The sequence below is a fragment of the Myotis brandtii genome, unplaced genomic scaffold (genome assembly GCF_000412655.1).
Source record: "Myotis brandtii unplaced genomic scaffold, ASM41265v1 scaffold504, whole genome shotgun sequence".
Classification (NCBI taxonomy): domain Eukaryota; kingdom Metazoa; phylum Chordata; class Mammalia; order Chiroptera; family Vespertilionidae; genus Myotis; species Myotis brandtii.
The window spans coordinates 909,627-926,426 of NW_005369217.1; the positions used below are offsets into that span (position 1 = coordinate 909,627).

Below are 16,800 nucleotides of genomic sequence, written 5' to 3' on the forward strand. Positions count from 1 at the left end.
CCAATTGACAAAAGAGGTGCAAATACAACTGTGGGGTTTTTAGCCATTTGAGAGTAAGTTGTGACATGGTGCCCCATCACCCCTGAACACATGAATGCATATGGCTACAAACAAGGACATTTTCTTATATAAACACAGGGCAACCATTGAAGTCAGAAGGGTAACGTGAATACCTTGTCATTATCCAGTGCTCAGATCCTCATCACATCCTGCCGGTTGTTACCATCACACCCACAGCAAAAGGACTCAGTTCCGGGCACGCGCTGCATTTGTCAGCGAGTCTCTCTTTACTCCAGGCTGGGACAGACTCTCCTCCATCTGGTGGCCTTCGACCACAGGCCATGCTCTGTGGATGTCCCTCGGTTGGGCTGTGTGTGTAGCTCTTCCTCGGCGACGCACCTGCGGGAGCAGCAGCCCACACTGGTTCTCCTTGTGCACTGGCAGGAGCATGCGGTTTGGGTTTCCTGGTTCCTGACAGCATTGACTTTGACCATGTGGTTCAGGCGATGTCTGCCAGGCTTCTTCATGGTCAAGTTGCTCTTTCCCCCTTTGTAGTCAGTAAGATTTTCTGGGACAGGTACTTCAAAACCATGTAAATATTTCATTCCTCATCATTCATTTCCCATTTTATTCAATAGGCTGTATCTACTATTGTCAGTACTTACTTTGATTCTCAAATTGTCCCTGATTTGGTCACTGGATCATCTTCAAGCTGGTTTCTAAATCCCCTTGACATGCCTCCTTCACTTCCTGTGAGCGTTCTCGTTTTCTGGCACCGATGTTTCAGGCTCACCTCGTACTTTCCACGCCTCTGTTCCAGAACCAGCCTTCTCTCCAAGCCTTGATTCCACTTAGTGGACAGTGGCATTTAGAAATGAGGACTCGGGGCGAGGTGTGCTTCCTGACTTCAGGGTGCGGATGCTCCCAGGCTGTCTCAGAAGGAAGAACTAGTGTGTGTGTGTGTGTGTGTGTGTGTGTGTGTGTGTGTACATACACACTTACCGAACATACATTTCTACATCTATCTGCACATATTGTCAAGTATGAATCCATCTATCACTTCCACTTCTAATCCAGCACCACAGTGTCCAGCTTGTATTGCCCTTCCCGTTCCCATGCTTGTGCCTCATTTCTCTGAGGGTGAAAACTCTGGCTCCTGTTATTCTGCATGTGTTTATGTCCTGGATCAATCCCTTGTGTGTAAACAACCTCCCATTGTCAGCACCTCCTGCCCCTGCAGATGCTTCTGTCACCCAGTGCTGGACTCCGACACCCTGTGCCAGGCAGCCACCCATGGGGCACCCTCCCTTCCCTGCTCAGCTCCAGTTGGGGCCCTGCAGTCCCCCTCCCACACCAGAGTGCCCTGCTCACCCCACTCTGGCTCTGATGTACTGTGCTGGCTGCCCTTTCTGCTCAAGCTTCAACACCTCACGCTGGACTATTGTGGCATCTACACCCAACCCCTCCCGGGGCAGCACAGAGGTCTGGTTCGCTCAGCCCCACGTGATGGCTTTAGGATGGACTTGTTCCATGCTTCCTATGTTGATGGCTCACACTTGATTCTGTCATTGAGGCAAAGGCTAAGAAGGACAAACCATTGTCCTCAAGTGAATAGCTAGCCCTGTGCCCGGTGCCCCGTCCGTGTTCCTGCCCGTCACACACAGGGTCCTCTCAGCTGCACAGCTCGTCCAGCCGTGGCATGTGAACTAGAGAGAGGACAGCTTAACTGCACAAATGCTTCCATGGAAATGCTTTTGAAATGCTGTGTCAGCCAGCATTTGTGTGTGTCTCTGGAGTGTAGGTGTAAAGACATAAATAACAACACAGGACATAAAATACCTGCCACCCAGCATCAATCAATCTCGCTCCCTCTCCACCTCCGCACAGCTCCTCAGGATGGATTCTTCGCATGCAGCCACGCACCTCCACGAAGCTGTGCAGTGGCCATGCAGCCCTCACACGGCTGCTTCCACATGCGTGGCCCCCACACAAGCCCACAGCCTCCTCTCTGACTTGGGCTCTGACAACTATTATTTCCTCTCTTTCTCTGCCCAGGAAACCAGTGGGCTGCCGCGATGCTTAAAAAGGTAGAATCATTTGTGAATGTTGACTTGGGAGCTCAGGGATTGATACAATTTTTATAGTTCTAGAAACAAAATAAATAGACTTTTTTTATTTCTCAGAAAACTAAGGAAAGAAAGCGTATCTCTTCTTTCTCTTCTACTGGCGCACATCTTAAAACACACCTGTCATGGATGGAAGGGGCCTGAGTGTAGCATGACCAGAATGGCAACGGACAGAGAGGCCTCTGCTACATAACGTCAAGGGGCGTTGGCACATCGCTTCACCTTTCTCCGCTTGCTCCACGTAGAGGAGATATGTCCATGAACAGCTTGCAGGGGTGTTGAGGGATTAGAGATATGGGGCTTTATGAGGAGTAGGTGCCTAACAAAAATGAACTATAGGTGCTTTCAGGCTTAATGTTCTACACTTTGGTCTTGGTTGACCACATAGCTCCACGGCTTTTATAGATGCTGCCTGAATTCTCTGCTCTGCAGCGGGCCTCTGTGCTCTGAAGTCATCCACTCGGGGATGATTCCTCGGACGGGGTCCTCACTCCGTCTTCTGAGAGCCGTGATTGTTAGAAAGCACTGCCTTCCACTGAGAGGCATTCTGCTCCCTGGAGGCTTCCCGGTGCTCCTTTGGAGCCAGATGGAGTGAGGAGGCTCCTTCACATGGTTGCTTTCCTCCCATATCTCTGGGTAACCCCCCTCCCCCAGTTCCTTTACCCTTTGTGCTGGTTTGAGTCACCTTTTCTTCTGCCCATGCCTCCGTATCGCTCTCACACTTGGAGAGTCAGGCTAAGAAGCACAGCCAGGCGCCTGGCCCAGATGCTGCACTTGGAACAATGTGGCTCCAGTTCCATTAGCAGTTACGGGAGAGGCCATGTCACACTGGTACAGAGTCGGAATCAACTACACCTGCCTACTGGCAAGCTGTAGCTCCCAACCTGTATCTGCTCCGTGGGTGTTTTGAATCCAGACTGAGTCCCACTCTTATTTCTATTAAACATCACGTTGTTAGATCTGGTCCTTCCTTACAGAGCATCACTCTCCTAAGGTCATTGTTCTCTGCTTGGTGTTACTTGTATATTGGATAGGTGCCCAGGGGTGATGTGGATGCTTTTTCAGGCTGGTTCTCAGTCAGCTCTTAATCTGAACCTTGGAATTCAGTCAGGCAGCCAGTGATGAATGCACACAATAATTTGTCACCTTTCCCATAAAGATAGCATAAAGGTGAGATCTGGTCAAACTCACTTTCTGTGTCTTTGTTTCTTCATCTGTGAAATGGGAATTATAGTGGCACATACCTGATAGGGTCATTGTGAGGGGCACAAAGTTCCTGCATGTAAAACCGTGGTGTACTGGAGTGGGCTCTACAGGCTCCTAAGGGCTGGTTGTTAAATTGTCAGTGTTGTTAAATTTGTGGGATGGATGAAGTCACTTTGGTGTTTTGAAGTTGGCCACAGTGGGAGTATTGACACTAAGAAATCAGCAAATGCGAAAATCAGGGCTTCTTTCCTGGAGAGCCAGTTGTTAATTGTCTATGAGCATATCACTGTGTACAGTACAGCAGTATCCGGAGGGCAGTAAGCAGCCAATAAATGTGAAGTATTGTTATTATTACTTCATTTATTAACTTGACCAGTAACCCTGTCAACAGAAGATGAGATGAGTCAGCTGTGATGGTTTTTAATGAACTTGTACTAGTGCTCCTGGCAGTTGTGACTTCCTTTCCAAACTGCTCCAGAGGCCAGTTCACAGTCTTAGGACTGGGTTTCCTGCATCCATCCCTTCGGGCATTAGTGTGCAACTCTCCAGGTCCTGTGCCAGGCGAGGGGTGGGAGTAGGAGGGGTCAACACAAATAGGACACACAAGATCTTTGCTCTCATGAAACTTAGAGTCTCACAGAGAAGGCAAACATCAAAGCAAGTGAACAAACAATATCACAATAGAATTAAAATAGTGAAAGCACTTAGAAAGAAGCATGTTAGAGTTGTTGAGAAAAATGGGGCATCCACTTTGATTGGATGGTGGCAGTGGCTTACGGGAACCGCTCACCCCACCTTGTGAGCGATTCTGTGCCTCTCTTCCCAACCTGCCGAGAGGGACATTGTGGTGAGAGCTGAAATCAGCCATGGTGGAAGTATTTGCACCACAGACATCAGCAAACACTAAAAATCGGCTTTTTCCCCTCACAGAGCCTGTTGTAAACATGGAAAAGCACAGCACTGGAAAGAGGACCGTTTTCTGAGTAGGGAATTGAAGCTGAGACCCAAGAGATTAAGAGAGGTCATCACAGAGCCTGTTGTTAAACATGGAAAAGCACAGCACTGGAAAGAGGACCTTTTTCTGAGTAAGGAATTGAAGCTGAGACCCAAGAGATTAAGAGAGGTCAGCATGCTAAGAGTAGGGAAGAGTATTTACACAGAAGGATTGATGGTACAAATTCCCTGGGGCGGGAGACACGTTCTACCCATCCCATGTATAATTAGTGAGTGAGAGCTGGCATGCTTTCCTGAACCTAGGAGAAGCTTTGCTGCCTTCTACATTCCCATTGATTTCAACCACTCTGTCTAGTTCCATTCCCTTCTTAATTTCCTCCAAGTTGGCCCAGCCCACAAAATCATCTGCATGTGGCCAGTGTGTTAGGGATCTGCCCTGGCTGTATCATGCTAGGGGTTCTAAATGGTCGATGATAACTTGGGGTAGGGATGAGTCCTGGCATGGGTTTGATTACCCGAGTGTTAGTACAGCCAGTGCCTAGGGGAGCAGATGTGCTAAGCAGGAGCTCTGGCCAGGGAAGGGCTCTGGCCAAAGCTGAGAGCTCCAGCTAAGCCGACTGGGTTCTCAGCCCTCAAGGGAGCCAGAGCAGGCTAGGACATGAAGCAGACAGATTATGCACCCTACAAGGCAGAAGCTCAAGCCTTATGTTCTTGGGTGAATAGAGGACTTGGGAAGAGAGAGGGGAACCATATTTAAGTTTCTACTACTATATATTGAGTATAGCTAGCACCTAGGCCTCGTTGATGCCATTCCATTATGGGGTCTGTTTCCTGCAGGATATATCCCAAGTGCCATCAGATATTGAGGGTAATGATGTTGGTATTCTATTTCTTCCATCATCTCTGACTTACGAATAGGGATGGGTTTGACCTTGTAAGGGGTTTATCCATGTATCTGGACCCTGGAGAAGGTGAGGGTGGGAAGCCAAGGCAAGCTGATGGGTTCTATCTCTATGATGATTCCCCCTCCCCTCACCCTAGGAACCAACCCCACCAGCCTTTAGGGCAGGGGTCCTCAAACTACGGCCCGCCGGCCACATGCAAATACAAATATTGTATTTGTTCCCGTTTTGTTTTTTTACTTCAAAATAAGATATGTGAGGTGTGCATAGGAATTTGTTCATAGTTTTTTTTTAAACTATAGTCCGGCCCTCCAACGGTCTGAGGGACAGTGAACTGACCCCCTGTTTAAAAAGTTTGAGGACCCCTGCTTTAGGGGAAAAATGGGTTGTCCTTGGTCTTCTCTGATTTCTTGTGGCATGCACAACAATCCCATGGTGAGTTGGATAGTCTGATCATTTGCAGATGAAGGAAGGGAATCTCAGGGAGGCTGGTGACTTGTACCTTTTGATTTCTATAAACTCCAGTTCTCATTAGACAAATGGAACAATGAAACCAATCTCACAGGTTCCTGTGAGGATTATTGAGACAATGCATGTAAAATCACTGTGTAAGGTTCTATTCAAATACTGATAATTTTTTTGCTATCATAATTAGGACTAGTTTAAAGATCTTTTGTCTCTGAATTCAATACCCTTTTTTTCCCCCCAAAGTTGCTTATTCATTCATTCATTTATTCATTCACTTACAATCTTTGAATGTTTGTGAGGAGCCAAGTGCTCTGCTAGATCCTGGAAGTAGGAAGCTGAAATACTACTAAGAGGAGACCATAGGCTAGAGGTGAGTCAGGCCCTCAGAAGGAGCGAGGCAGGCAGTATGGTTGTTGCCAACATAGGTGTGTGAGGAGCATGGCAAGGGCATGGAGGGCAGCGGGTGGCTGTGCTGAAATGGGAGTGGCATTAGGGAGGCTCCACTGCCTCATCACGTGCTCCCTGTCCTCCCGCTCAAGACCCTCAAGCTCACTCTTCTGTGGGACAAGATCTGTTTTGGGAAACAGTAAGGAGTCTACAGTGGGGAGACCACTCAGATGGACCTTGGGGGGTCCACTGACTCTCATGAACATGCTGGAGGCCCAGAGGAGATCAGGCTGGCCTGGCTTATAAAACAACAACAAAAGCATCACAAAACAATAACAACAACAAAATAAACCTAAACGGTTAAACCAATGACCATGAATTAGAATGACTACATTTATGTAATAACCACTCAAGACAAAAGGAAAAAATAATCTCACTAAAAACAACCAAAAAAAAAATTTGGACGCCTAATTTGTAAACTCGGAGTTGCAGGGGGGAAATCTCCCTATTTGGAGTTTATTGCCTCCTGTTGTGCATTTAATTATGATTAATCATTCTAAACTTTACAAGCCAGGGTTCTGTCACAGCTAGTGGAACAAACTTTTCATCATCCTTACGGAATAAAGACACAGCTCTAGAGAGTGACCTCAAAACAACCTTGAGTTGACACAGTGTTTGTGATGTGGGATCCAGATTAGGAGTGGGGCTCTGCAGCCCATTGCTGCTCAGAACCCTAATATCAGCGGCTAAGATCCCCTTTGAAAGGCTTGCCATGGAGCAGGACACCTGTAGCTGTGTGTACATGTACAGTTCTTTGAGTTAACCCCATACCATACACTGGCCAATAACTCCTAATTAATTGCCATAAAGGGGCAGCATTTTGCGGATTGGGAAGCTGAATCTCATAGTTTAAGTAACTGTTGGGTGAGACTACCCCTGATGACACCGCTGGGCGATTGTATTTGGATCCGTAGAAACAATGTGGCCTCTTTTTTAAAAAAAATCAGGCTTGAAATTGTTGCAAATTGAAGTCAAACTGGACATTGCAGCCACTGGTTCTTTATTGATGTCAGTTTCAAATTCGCCGAATACCTTACATATGCTCCACACATTTTTGAAAAATCAAAGCATTTTGGAGCTGCAAAATATCTTAGGGATTTTTAGATTCAACCTTCCTCCTTCCCACCCACCCCACCCCCATTCATTCATTAACTCCATTCCATGGAGTCCAGTCCATGAAATAGTCCTGGGGAACCTTGCACTAGGCACCCAATGAGGAAATCAAGGTCCCCCCAAAGAGAAACTTTAATCAAGGTTGTCAGCTGGAACAAGAGCATAAATTGTCTGCCTCCAGGACTCAGTATAAGGTTGTGCAGGTTGGGCGCTGCACAAAAGCAACTGGGTGAGGGGATAACTGGGGTGTGAAATCTAGTCCACAGCTGGACTGAAGGGAAGTGTGTCTTTTTCCTTTCACAAAGGGACCATCCACTCACTGCGCCAAGTGGGGGCCACATCTGCTCTGAGAAATGTTTGGATGCAGAAGGGCAATGTTTAATGAACAGAGGCCCAGATTGCTGAGTGTTTTATGGGTTAATTGATTTCTTCTGCCTTTTTGTAAGCAGAAACAGAGTGCTTTTTGCTGTTCTGTGATCTACTGTCTCTTCGTATTTCTGCATCTTTGTATCTATAGGATCAAATGGATAAGAGGGCTAGTGCTGAGGACAGGGGCAGCATTCACTCACTCTGGGGGCACCCAAGGAATGTCCCATACATACCTATCTGTGAGACTAAACTATAAGTCCTTGTCTATTTCTGCTGCTAGCAGTCCTGCTGGAGTCTAGTCCATGAAATAGTCCTGGGGAACCTTGCACTAGGTGGAGGTCATGGGGCACCACAGTCAGAAATCTTCCTGGGCCACTGGGAGACTATGATCTAGCGCATTCACTCATTCACTCATTCATTCATTCATTCATTCATTCACAATCTTTGAATGTTTGTGCCCATGGACATATGCAGACATTAGTGAAGAGCCTTCAAGAAATGTGCACAGAGAAAAGAAAGGGAGGCCATTGAAACACCTTAAAAATGTTTTAAAAAATAAGACCAGAGAGGCTTTGCACACAAATAACTAAGCAGGTGGATCAGGCATATTTGTTAGTTTTTTGTTTTTTTGTTTTTTAGAATAAGAAATAAATTAGGCACTCTATTTGCATTTTCAAAAGCCCTTTACTTTGTCTTCTTGTGAATTCTCTTGGTGCTTCCTGGGCCCTGCCCTGGGCTGAGTTCCTGCTCATAGCTCTCAGAGGCCCCAGAGAAGCAGAATATTAACGCCTACTCCTTCCACCCTTCTAACCTTTTGGAGAAGATCGGCCCTTCCTGCTCTTACTTCTTAGGGGTAGGGCTTCTGAGCAGTAACCAGGAGGGTCACATGAGCCTGAGCCTCATTTGAGAATGACCTGGGCCAGTGTACATCTGCCAGGTGTCTGATTCTTTATGGAGGAGGCCTTATCTGATTAGGCCTTAATTAAATACCAGATATTGGAAAGTAGCACATCATTAGAGGTTGCTAATGGGCACTCCATCACCCACCTGCATTATCCACTGAGAAGACAGGAAATAAAACCAGTGACCTGTGTGCCCTTTGCCAGCTAGAAGCCTCCAAGCCAAATTAATTTTTGTGAAACTCAGATTCAGAACAGATGTGAGTCTGGATTTTGTTTTTATAACTCCCGAATACAGGTCATTGTTCAATGTTCATAGCAAAGCTCAGGCACTGTGTAATTTTTCAGAAGATGGTGCAGAAAGATGGTTTCAGAGCATGAATATGGGTAACCTTCCAGAGGAAATGTTCAGATGGAACCAGCCAACTGATACATCACCCTGTCAACTTCACAATGAATACAAAGAGAGACCCCAAAATAGATGTATGTGTATGTCAAGTGATCAAAAACCCAACTAAGAAGTTTCTCCTGCCACAAGTCTTGGAAAGTCTTGGAAGTGACTCATTAGCAAAAGCCACTTAGAGCAGGGGCTTTGTTGCTGCCCATCCCCTCCGCCTCTCTATGGGCTGGTCAGCAAGGGGGAAATGTCAGAAAATGTCTACCTTCTGCTGGGGCCTGGCCCTGAGCCTGGCCTTCACATGTGTTATTTCATTTCATCAGTACAACCACCTGCTAAGTAGATGTTTATTTGGGCTGTTCTTTGGGTAATTGGAGTTTGGTTTGGTCAAGTAACTTGTGGAAAGTAAAACAGCTAATAATAAGAATATCCAGCACTTACCAGTAAACCCAGGTTTTTCTGACTGCAGAGCCCATGTTCTTGTCAAAACACTATGTTGCCTCTGTCATGAACCCACTGGCGAGGGGGGTGAATCTGGTTGTGAACAGATGCAAGAGCAATAGAGGAGTCACCCCAGCCTTCTCTGGGTTTGAATCATCATGGAGTCTAACACGGGGTGGGGGTCATGAGAAGAGTGTTAGAGTCATGGCATATCAGACCTGGGCCCTATTTCCATGGCCACATGTAACCTCTCTAAGCCTCAATTTCCTTAGTTCTAAATAAGAATAAAGTGTTTACTTCATAGCGTTGTTGGGAGGATTACTAGTACATAATATGGTGCATGTCATGGGCTTAGTCCACCACATAGTAATTGCTCAATACATTTTAGGGAGAAAATGTGCAAGTAGCTTTCAATTACCTTAGTATAAACTAGCACGGTGAAGGGTGAGGTATGTCCCACCCTAAATGTAGAATCAGAACCAGGCTAAAACCCATAGATCGAGCCCTGCAAAGTGTGGCCTTGGGGTTCATATTTTCCAGTCATCACCATATTTAAAGGTAAAGTGGAAGAGGTGGAGCTGCCTGTGGAGAAGGTAGACATCATCATCAGCGAGTGGATGGGCTACTGTCTCTTCTATGAGTCAATGCTCAACACGGTCATCTTTGCCAGGGACAAGTGGCTGGTAAGTGTCCTGCATGCTCTCCCCTTATTGGCCTCTGGCTATCTTGCTGTTCTAGCCCTGACCTACAGCCTAGAAGAATATGAGGACTTGGCCTTGAAGATAACCTCTTCCAGTCACCCCTCTTTAAACCAGGTCTGCTTCAGGGGACAGAATGATGGTCCCTGGGCCCAATATGTCTAACTGTCACAATGTTCTTCTGTAGGTCTAACCTTGGCTTCTTTCACCACAATTGAAATCCATTCAGTGTTGTCAAGACAAAAGTCTATTCTAGTCAACAAACACTTAGGGCTGCATGGCTGCCAGAGAGCCCAGAGTGCTTCTGACCTTGGCTTCTCCAGGCTGAAAGGTCATACCATCTTCCACTGTTCCCCAGTGGACTTACCTTCTCCCGCTTTATTTGCTCTATTGATTCCATCTGGGTCCCTCCGTTCTCCTTACTCCAAAATAAAAAGTGAGCATTGCCAGCTGAGCCCTAAATGGCCAAGGTGACAGTCTGCTGACTGAGAAGTGTTGGCAAGGGGCTGCCTGTCTGGTAACTCTATGTGCAGTTCAAAATGTGATGTCTTTGTCAGGTGAATAGATTACGAGACCCATTTCCCCACAATTCATCAACAGAAACCTGGAGGGCTTATGTTTCCAGACCGGGCAGCTTTGTACGTGGTAGCAATTGAAGACAGACAGTACAAGGACTTCAAAATCCACTGTAAGTCTCCTTTCGTTCTCTGTTGGGCTTCCCCCCACCCCACCCCTCTATGCTTAGGGTGGGAGGCACATCAGGGGGCCTGAGATGAGCAGCTAGTTTATAAGCATACTGCTATGTGTGTGGAGTTCACCTGAGTCTTTCTGGATTCTTCTCTCTGTAATGTTTTCCTCTAGTCCCAAAGGTGGCAGGTCTGCAGAGAGAAAATAAACTATATGGCTGGTGTAAGGTAAATGTCCTGGGGGAGAGCATAAATGCAATGTTAATGAAAAATAAGTTAAAACCACAGAAGCTGAGCTTTTGCACAGAATAGCAGGCCAAGTGGCTGGAAGTCAGTAGGTTAGTTATCCCCAAAGTCCACCACAGGGCGCAGAAATGCCAGATCTCTAGCCAGGCCAATCATCCTGACTCCTGCAGTCATGCTACTCAAACTTACCAAAATGATACCCACTCTCCTTCACATTAAGTACAATATGTATTCTCCTCTGAGGTTCTTTTGGGGAAGCAGTGGGGGCGGGAAGAGATGGAGATTGCACGTGTGTGTGTGTGTGTGTGTGTGTGTGTGTGTGGTGGGAGAGTCTCATATCCAAATCTGTGTTCATAATACTTTATCAGCTGAAAACTTGTTTTCTTAGATTAAAAAAAAGCCAAAAAATACCTTCATTGTTTTATCTGATCCAAAAAGGACTGTTTTGTTCTATTTAATTTAAAGGATAAAATTTCTCAGTGACACAATCCTGGTCCTCAATGAGGTTATACCAAACCTCCTAACCTTTCATAAGGTTAAAAATGGCCACATCTCCCCAACCAGAACTAAACACGACAAAGCAGCAAAGCACCCCTCATACAAGTAACACGCACATAATTCAGCCCAAAGCACGAGGCAGAAACTCCAGAAGTCCGACGAACCCAGCAGTTCCTGCCCCTCTAGTGGTCCAGCCCTCTTTGTCAAGATGACTGTGAAGGGTCACAGACTGAGCAGATGAGTAAATGCTTCCTGCCCTGAGAGGCTGAGACTCAATCGCTCGGCAAATTGATTCACAAAATGCCTTTAATAGCTGTTAGTGCTACTGATGAGACCTCAGCTGGACTGTGCTATGGAATGTGTGTGTTCACACCCTTCTGAAAATATAACATCAAAGCATGATGTTGAGGTTCAGAAGAAGACAGAAATGGACGGTTGTTTGAGGCTCTGTGCCTTCTCTCTTCAGCCAGTCTGGCATCATTTCTAACACTTGACAGGATTCAGAGGTAGGGTGGCCTAGGTTAGATGGTTATGCTTTGAGGTCAGCCAGCCTTGGGTTCAAATCCTCCCTGGGTCGCTTTGAACAAATTACTTAACATCCTTGAGCCCAAGTTAGAGATAATATCACCAATCCCGTAGACCTGTCATGAGGATAAAGTGAGATGATGCATATTGAAGGACACAGCAGTTCTTGGTGCTCTGTGGCACCAGACTGGTCTAGTCCCCGAACTGTCGCTCACTAAGCCCCTTTCTGCTCCTGGCTCTGGCTGACTGCTAAGCTTTCTGGCCTCCAGTGGCTCAGAATCTGGGACAAATGTGCTCTCATGGTAGGTTGCAGAAGCAACTCAACAGTGAATACTGATCAAATGTATGTCTAAATAGGGCACATTTTGCCCTGGAGCTGCATTATAACGCTGCTCTTGGAGTTCTTGCTGTGTGACTGCACCGAACAGTGTTCTGAGGAGAACCTCCAGGGCAGTCTTCATTCTCACGTGCACTTAAGTATTTATTGAGCTCTGACTCTGCGCACAGCTCTTTAAGGAATTTCCACGTGGTTTAAAAGCAAACATATCTTTTCCTCCTCCCTCAGTGGTGTTTGGGAACCTCTGGCATGTGCACCTTTTAATGAGCAAGTGGGGCCAGAAGAGGACCGGGCTGGCCCTGCGAGGTACTAGGGGCACTATGGCTACCCAGGTGCCAGCCCAGAACTGGAGATCATGTGATTGAGCCTTGCACTGTCTGTTGCAATTTTCATAGCTTCTGGGAAAGAAAAAAAAATTGAAACTCAGCCTCATTTTCTCTTGTGGAATGCTTGCTCTGGAGTATGAAAAACACACACACACACACACACACACACACACACACACACACAAAACAGAAACAAATATTAAACACACATTTAAAATCTATTTAAAATAGAGTTAAGTTTTCTATTTAAATGTGCTTTTAAATGATATGCTTTTGTTTTTAGTAAAGCAGGCAAACCCATTTAGAAATTAGTTTCAAATAAATGAAGATTTTGGTTACTCTGAGTTCTAAATAAAAAGTAAAGCACAAAGGTTGTTGGTTGCTAAGGGAACAATTGTAAGCAAATTTCATTTGGCTTAAGAACCAGCTAAAAAAGAAAGATCTGAAGTGGGGCAGGAAAGTGAAACATGCCCAGTCCTTTCAGAAAATAAATTGTTAGGAAAACAGCTTCCTTTCCTCTCCTCTTCTCTCCCCAGCTTGCCTTTCCTCCCCTCCCCTCCCCTCCCCTGATATATCTTTCTATATATTCCTATAAACTGGGTAAGGACCAATGAAGAGAAACAAGAAAAGGGATTATAATTTTTATCCATCCACATTGACCCATAATAATTACATTGAGAGAATAGAGAATAATTTCTGCTCTGTTTTCTTTATTTCTGCACCAATTTCCCATATTATTAGCTAATAGCATTTTAAATAACATGATCCTGCTAACAATGTATAGATAATGGCAAATATTATAAAGAACATGATACAGAAAAGAATTTCAATTGGTGGTGAAATTTTAATGCAATGAAAGGAGTCAACTAACTTAAAAACACAGTAGCCTTGGACAGGTGGCTAAATTGTTTGGGGTGTCATCCTATACATCAAAAAGTTGTGGGTTCAATTCCCCATCAGGGCACACCCCTAGGCTGCAGGTTCAATCCCTGGTTGGGGTGCATATAGGAGGCAACTGATCTATGTTTCCCTTCCCTCCCCTCCCCTCCCCCCGCCTCCCCTCTCCTCTCCTCTCCTCTCCTCTCCTTTCTCAACCACATGCAACATGGGAACACAAGAATGAGTAAAATACAGAACCTGCTCTCAGTTTGCTTACCAACTACTAGAGAACATAGAAAGTGAGACAAATGACTGGCGTACAGCTTATACTAGGCTCACAATACATATTTTGTTGAGTGAATGAATGAGTAAACAAATGAAGGCATAAAAGTAAACCACAGAAGAATATGGAAGGCATACTGTTTAAACTTGAGAAAGGAGTAATCATTTTTTTTTAAAAATTCTACTATAATTTGGCAAAAGTAGAGTTATAGACTCTCAAATTTTGAAGGAACCGTGGTAAGTATTCTGTTTGAATTCTTACCCAGTACATGAATCTCAACCAATACACGAATCTACAAACTGCTGAGAGTCAGCGGGATGGATACTCTCTTCCTGGCTTATGAGAAAAGGATGAAAAGGAAGGCCTCCTGTTGAGCCAGTGGGGCCTGCAGCTGGAGGGGTGGAGGGCAGGACCTCTGGGAGGGCTCGGTTGCTGTACATGGTTTCTCCTCCACTTTTACCTCCAAAATCCAGAGCTCTAGCCTCTGGCTCTGGCCTAATTTAAACAAGGAGTTGACTTTGTTCCTAAGAGCCTAAAATATATAAAACGATTGTAAACACCTTTTCTTCTGTCTAGAGGAGAAAGCTGTCAGTGCCACCTGGTGACATTTGCTTTGTTCTCTGAGGCGGTCCCATTAGCCCCAGCAGAGAAACTCAAATTGCTGGGCCAGAGTTGGGAGGGAGGATGGAGGCACAGCTCTTGCCAATGAAATGTGAAATTTGTTCTCCAGTACTTCACATTTCTTCTCCTCCAGCTGCTTTTGAGATTTTCCCTTTATTTTGATATTCATCAATTTGACTCTGATGTGTCTAGGTATGCTTTTAGTTGTTTCTATTCTAGTTGGGGTTTTATGGAATTCTGAGATCTGTGGGCTGACGATTTCATTAGTTTAGGGAAAATTTCAGCTATTATCTCTACAAATTTTTTTTCTGACTGATTCTTTCTTTTCTTCAGGGACTCCAATTACACATATGTTAGAAGTTGTTAGATATTGTTTCATTGATCTTGGGTGATCTATTTTTTGTTCATTTTCCAAAAGAATAGCAGAGATAGATGAATAATATGTATTCCCAGGAAAGAATACGTCTTTTTCTCCACTGAGTTACTAAAGTGGTGATTTGAGTCAACTTAGTATGTAGTTTTGGTAGGCCTGGGCTTCATTGCTGCTTCAGTTATATTCATTGCACTCTGGTGCAGCTCTTTTAAAGAGTTTGTTTCAATCCTTAAACAAAAGTTCACAGATCCTTCTGATGTTATTTTTTTAAATCACCAGAAAATTAATAGCAATATTTTCTGGTAGTAAATGGACCTTACTCCACATTCACTCATTTGGTAGATAAGATAGACTTGCAATAAAAATTAATCTGTTTGATTTGCATTATCTCCCACCCCTGCTCCAACTTTGTTCAAGGAGGTTTTGGGAAACGAATGGTCAGCAGAAAGGAGAGGGAAAACTCTAATGTCCTGGCTGATCTGTCTCCTGAATAACTGAAGATAGTATAGTCTAGCTGTGGACATAAGACATGAACTAACCCCTTGGGGAAAACAAAACAAAACACCTAAAACATAGGATATTGTGAAGCAGTATGGACACTAAATATTTGGGAATGAAAGAGCATTATATGTGGGTCTGTACTGAGCCAGAAGCTACACAGTAAGTACTGAGGATACAGGAGGGTCCCATGGTGGGGAATGGCTGGAAAGGGTTTATTAAAGGCCGTGAGACTTCAAGCTCACCCTTGAAGGACTGGGAGGAATTTTAAAGGTTATCTAACACAAAGTTTCCACACTGTGGTTGGAATTGCCTGTATAGATTTGTAAAGTTACAGCTTTTGAGTCTGGAGGTTCTGAGTCAGGAGGTCTGGTTTGGGCCCAGGTATCTGTATTTTTAAAAGTGTCCCAGATGATTCTGGAAGACAGAACTAGTGAACCAAACTCTTCATTTTACAAACAAGCTCAAGGAAAAGGTTGATCTGCCCATGGTCACACAACTCTAATGGTGGCAAAGCCAATGCTCCAACCATATAGTGACAACCACCATCTGTCAACCTCTCTCTACAGGCACTGCCTTACACTCTGTATGTTTATTATCACGTTTAATCCTCATAACAACTGAAGTCATCATCTCCATTTTAAAGAAGAAGAAAGCAGCTCTTTGAGAGGTTAAATTCTTGTGAAGGTTACACAGCAAATAAGTGGCAGAGCCCAGATTTGAACTCCAAAGCCCAGGCCTTTTAACTATTATATGCACAGACTCTCTCAGGCATTTGCCCAGCACTTGCACTAAATTCAACTTATGCCACAGCCGCGAGGGAGTAAGAGCAGGAGCGTGGCGCAGGCTCTTAAGGAAGGATTCTAGACAAAGGTAGTGTGTCTTGGTGAGAAAGTTTCATCTGGGGAGAGGATGGGTAGGTATTTCCAGATTCTAGAGGGGAGTCTGGTGCATGTCCTGTTGCCGACCGAGCAGCTTCCTTCTCCAAATGCAGGTTTCAATTGGGAATTTGGCACCAGCCTCGGGTGATTTAACGGGGTATGACTGGCATCTTATCCTCAAGCCAGACTTTCACAAGTGCTCACCCTCTGGGAGACGGTGATGTTCTCTGCCTCTTCTCCCTGTGGAAGGTCTTTATGTGCCTTAGAAAAGCATGAGTCAAAGGAACACAGCTCTCACTGGCTGTTCTTTCTTCCCTCCCCACACACCCCCTCTCCCAAACATATCTTAGGGACATAGTTCCCTAAGATACCATGTATTTAATGAACATTTTTAAAAATTTAATCCTGAAAGATTTTAGGAAAAAGCATCTCTCCTTCAATGCATTTCTAAGCCCGTCTGTAAACGGAGAGTTCAGCTGCCTGGTAACTGAGGCCTCTGCAGGCCACCCTCTGCACTGTGCGGAGGGGAAATTGTATTCCCAGTGTTGTCACATTGGCTCAGTGCAGCTGAACGGTCAGGGGACAAGCTGGGTTTGTCCCCTAGTGCCACTATCTCCCTGATGAGTG

The 16,800-nt window shown here is 45.2% G+C and overlaps 1 protein-coding gene across 4 annotated transcripts in view; it reads left to right on the forward strand.

The window, feature by feature from the left end:
- The window catches only part of PRMT8 (protein arginine methyltransferase 8), a 91,842-nt gene that overhangs the window by 54,848 nt on the left and 20,194 nt on the right, over positions 1 to 16,800 (forward strand). For 3 of the 4 annotated variants that reach the window (XM_005876999.2, XM_005877002.2, XM_005877003.2), the window contains 2 exons: positions 9,863 to 10,005; positions 10,621 to 10,708. In XM_005876999.2, coding sequence (XP_005877061.1) covers positions 9,863 to 10,005; positions 10,621 to 10,708 — 231 coding nt within the window. The remainder of the gene's footprint in view (positions 1 to 9,862; positions 10,006 to 10,620; positions 10,709 to 16,800) is intronic. The other variant, XM_014548357.1, reaches the window with a different exon arrangement.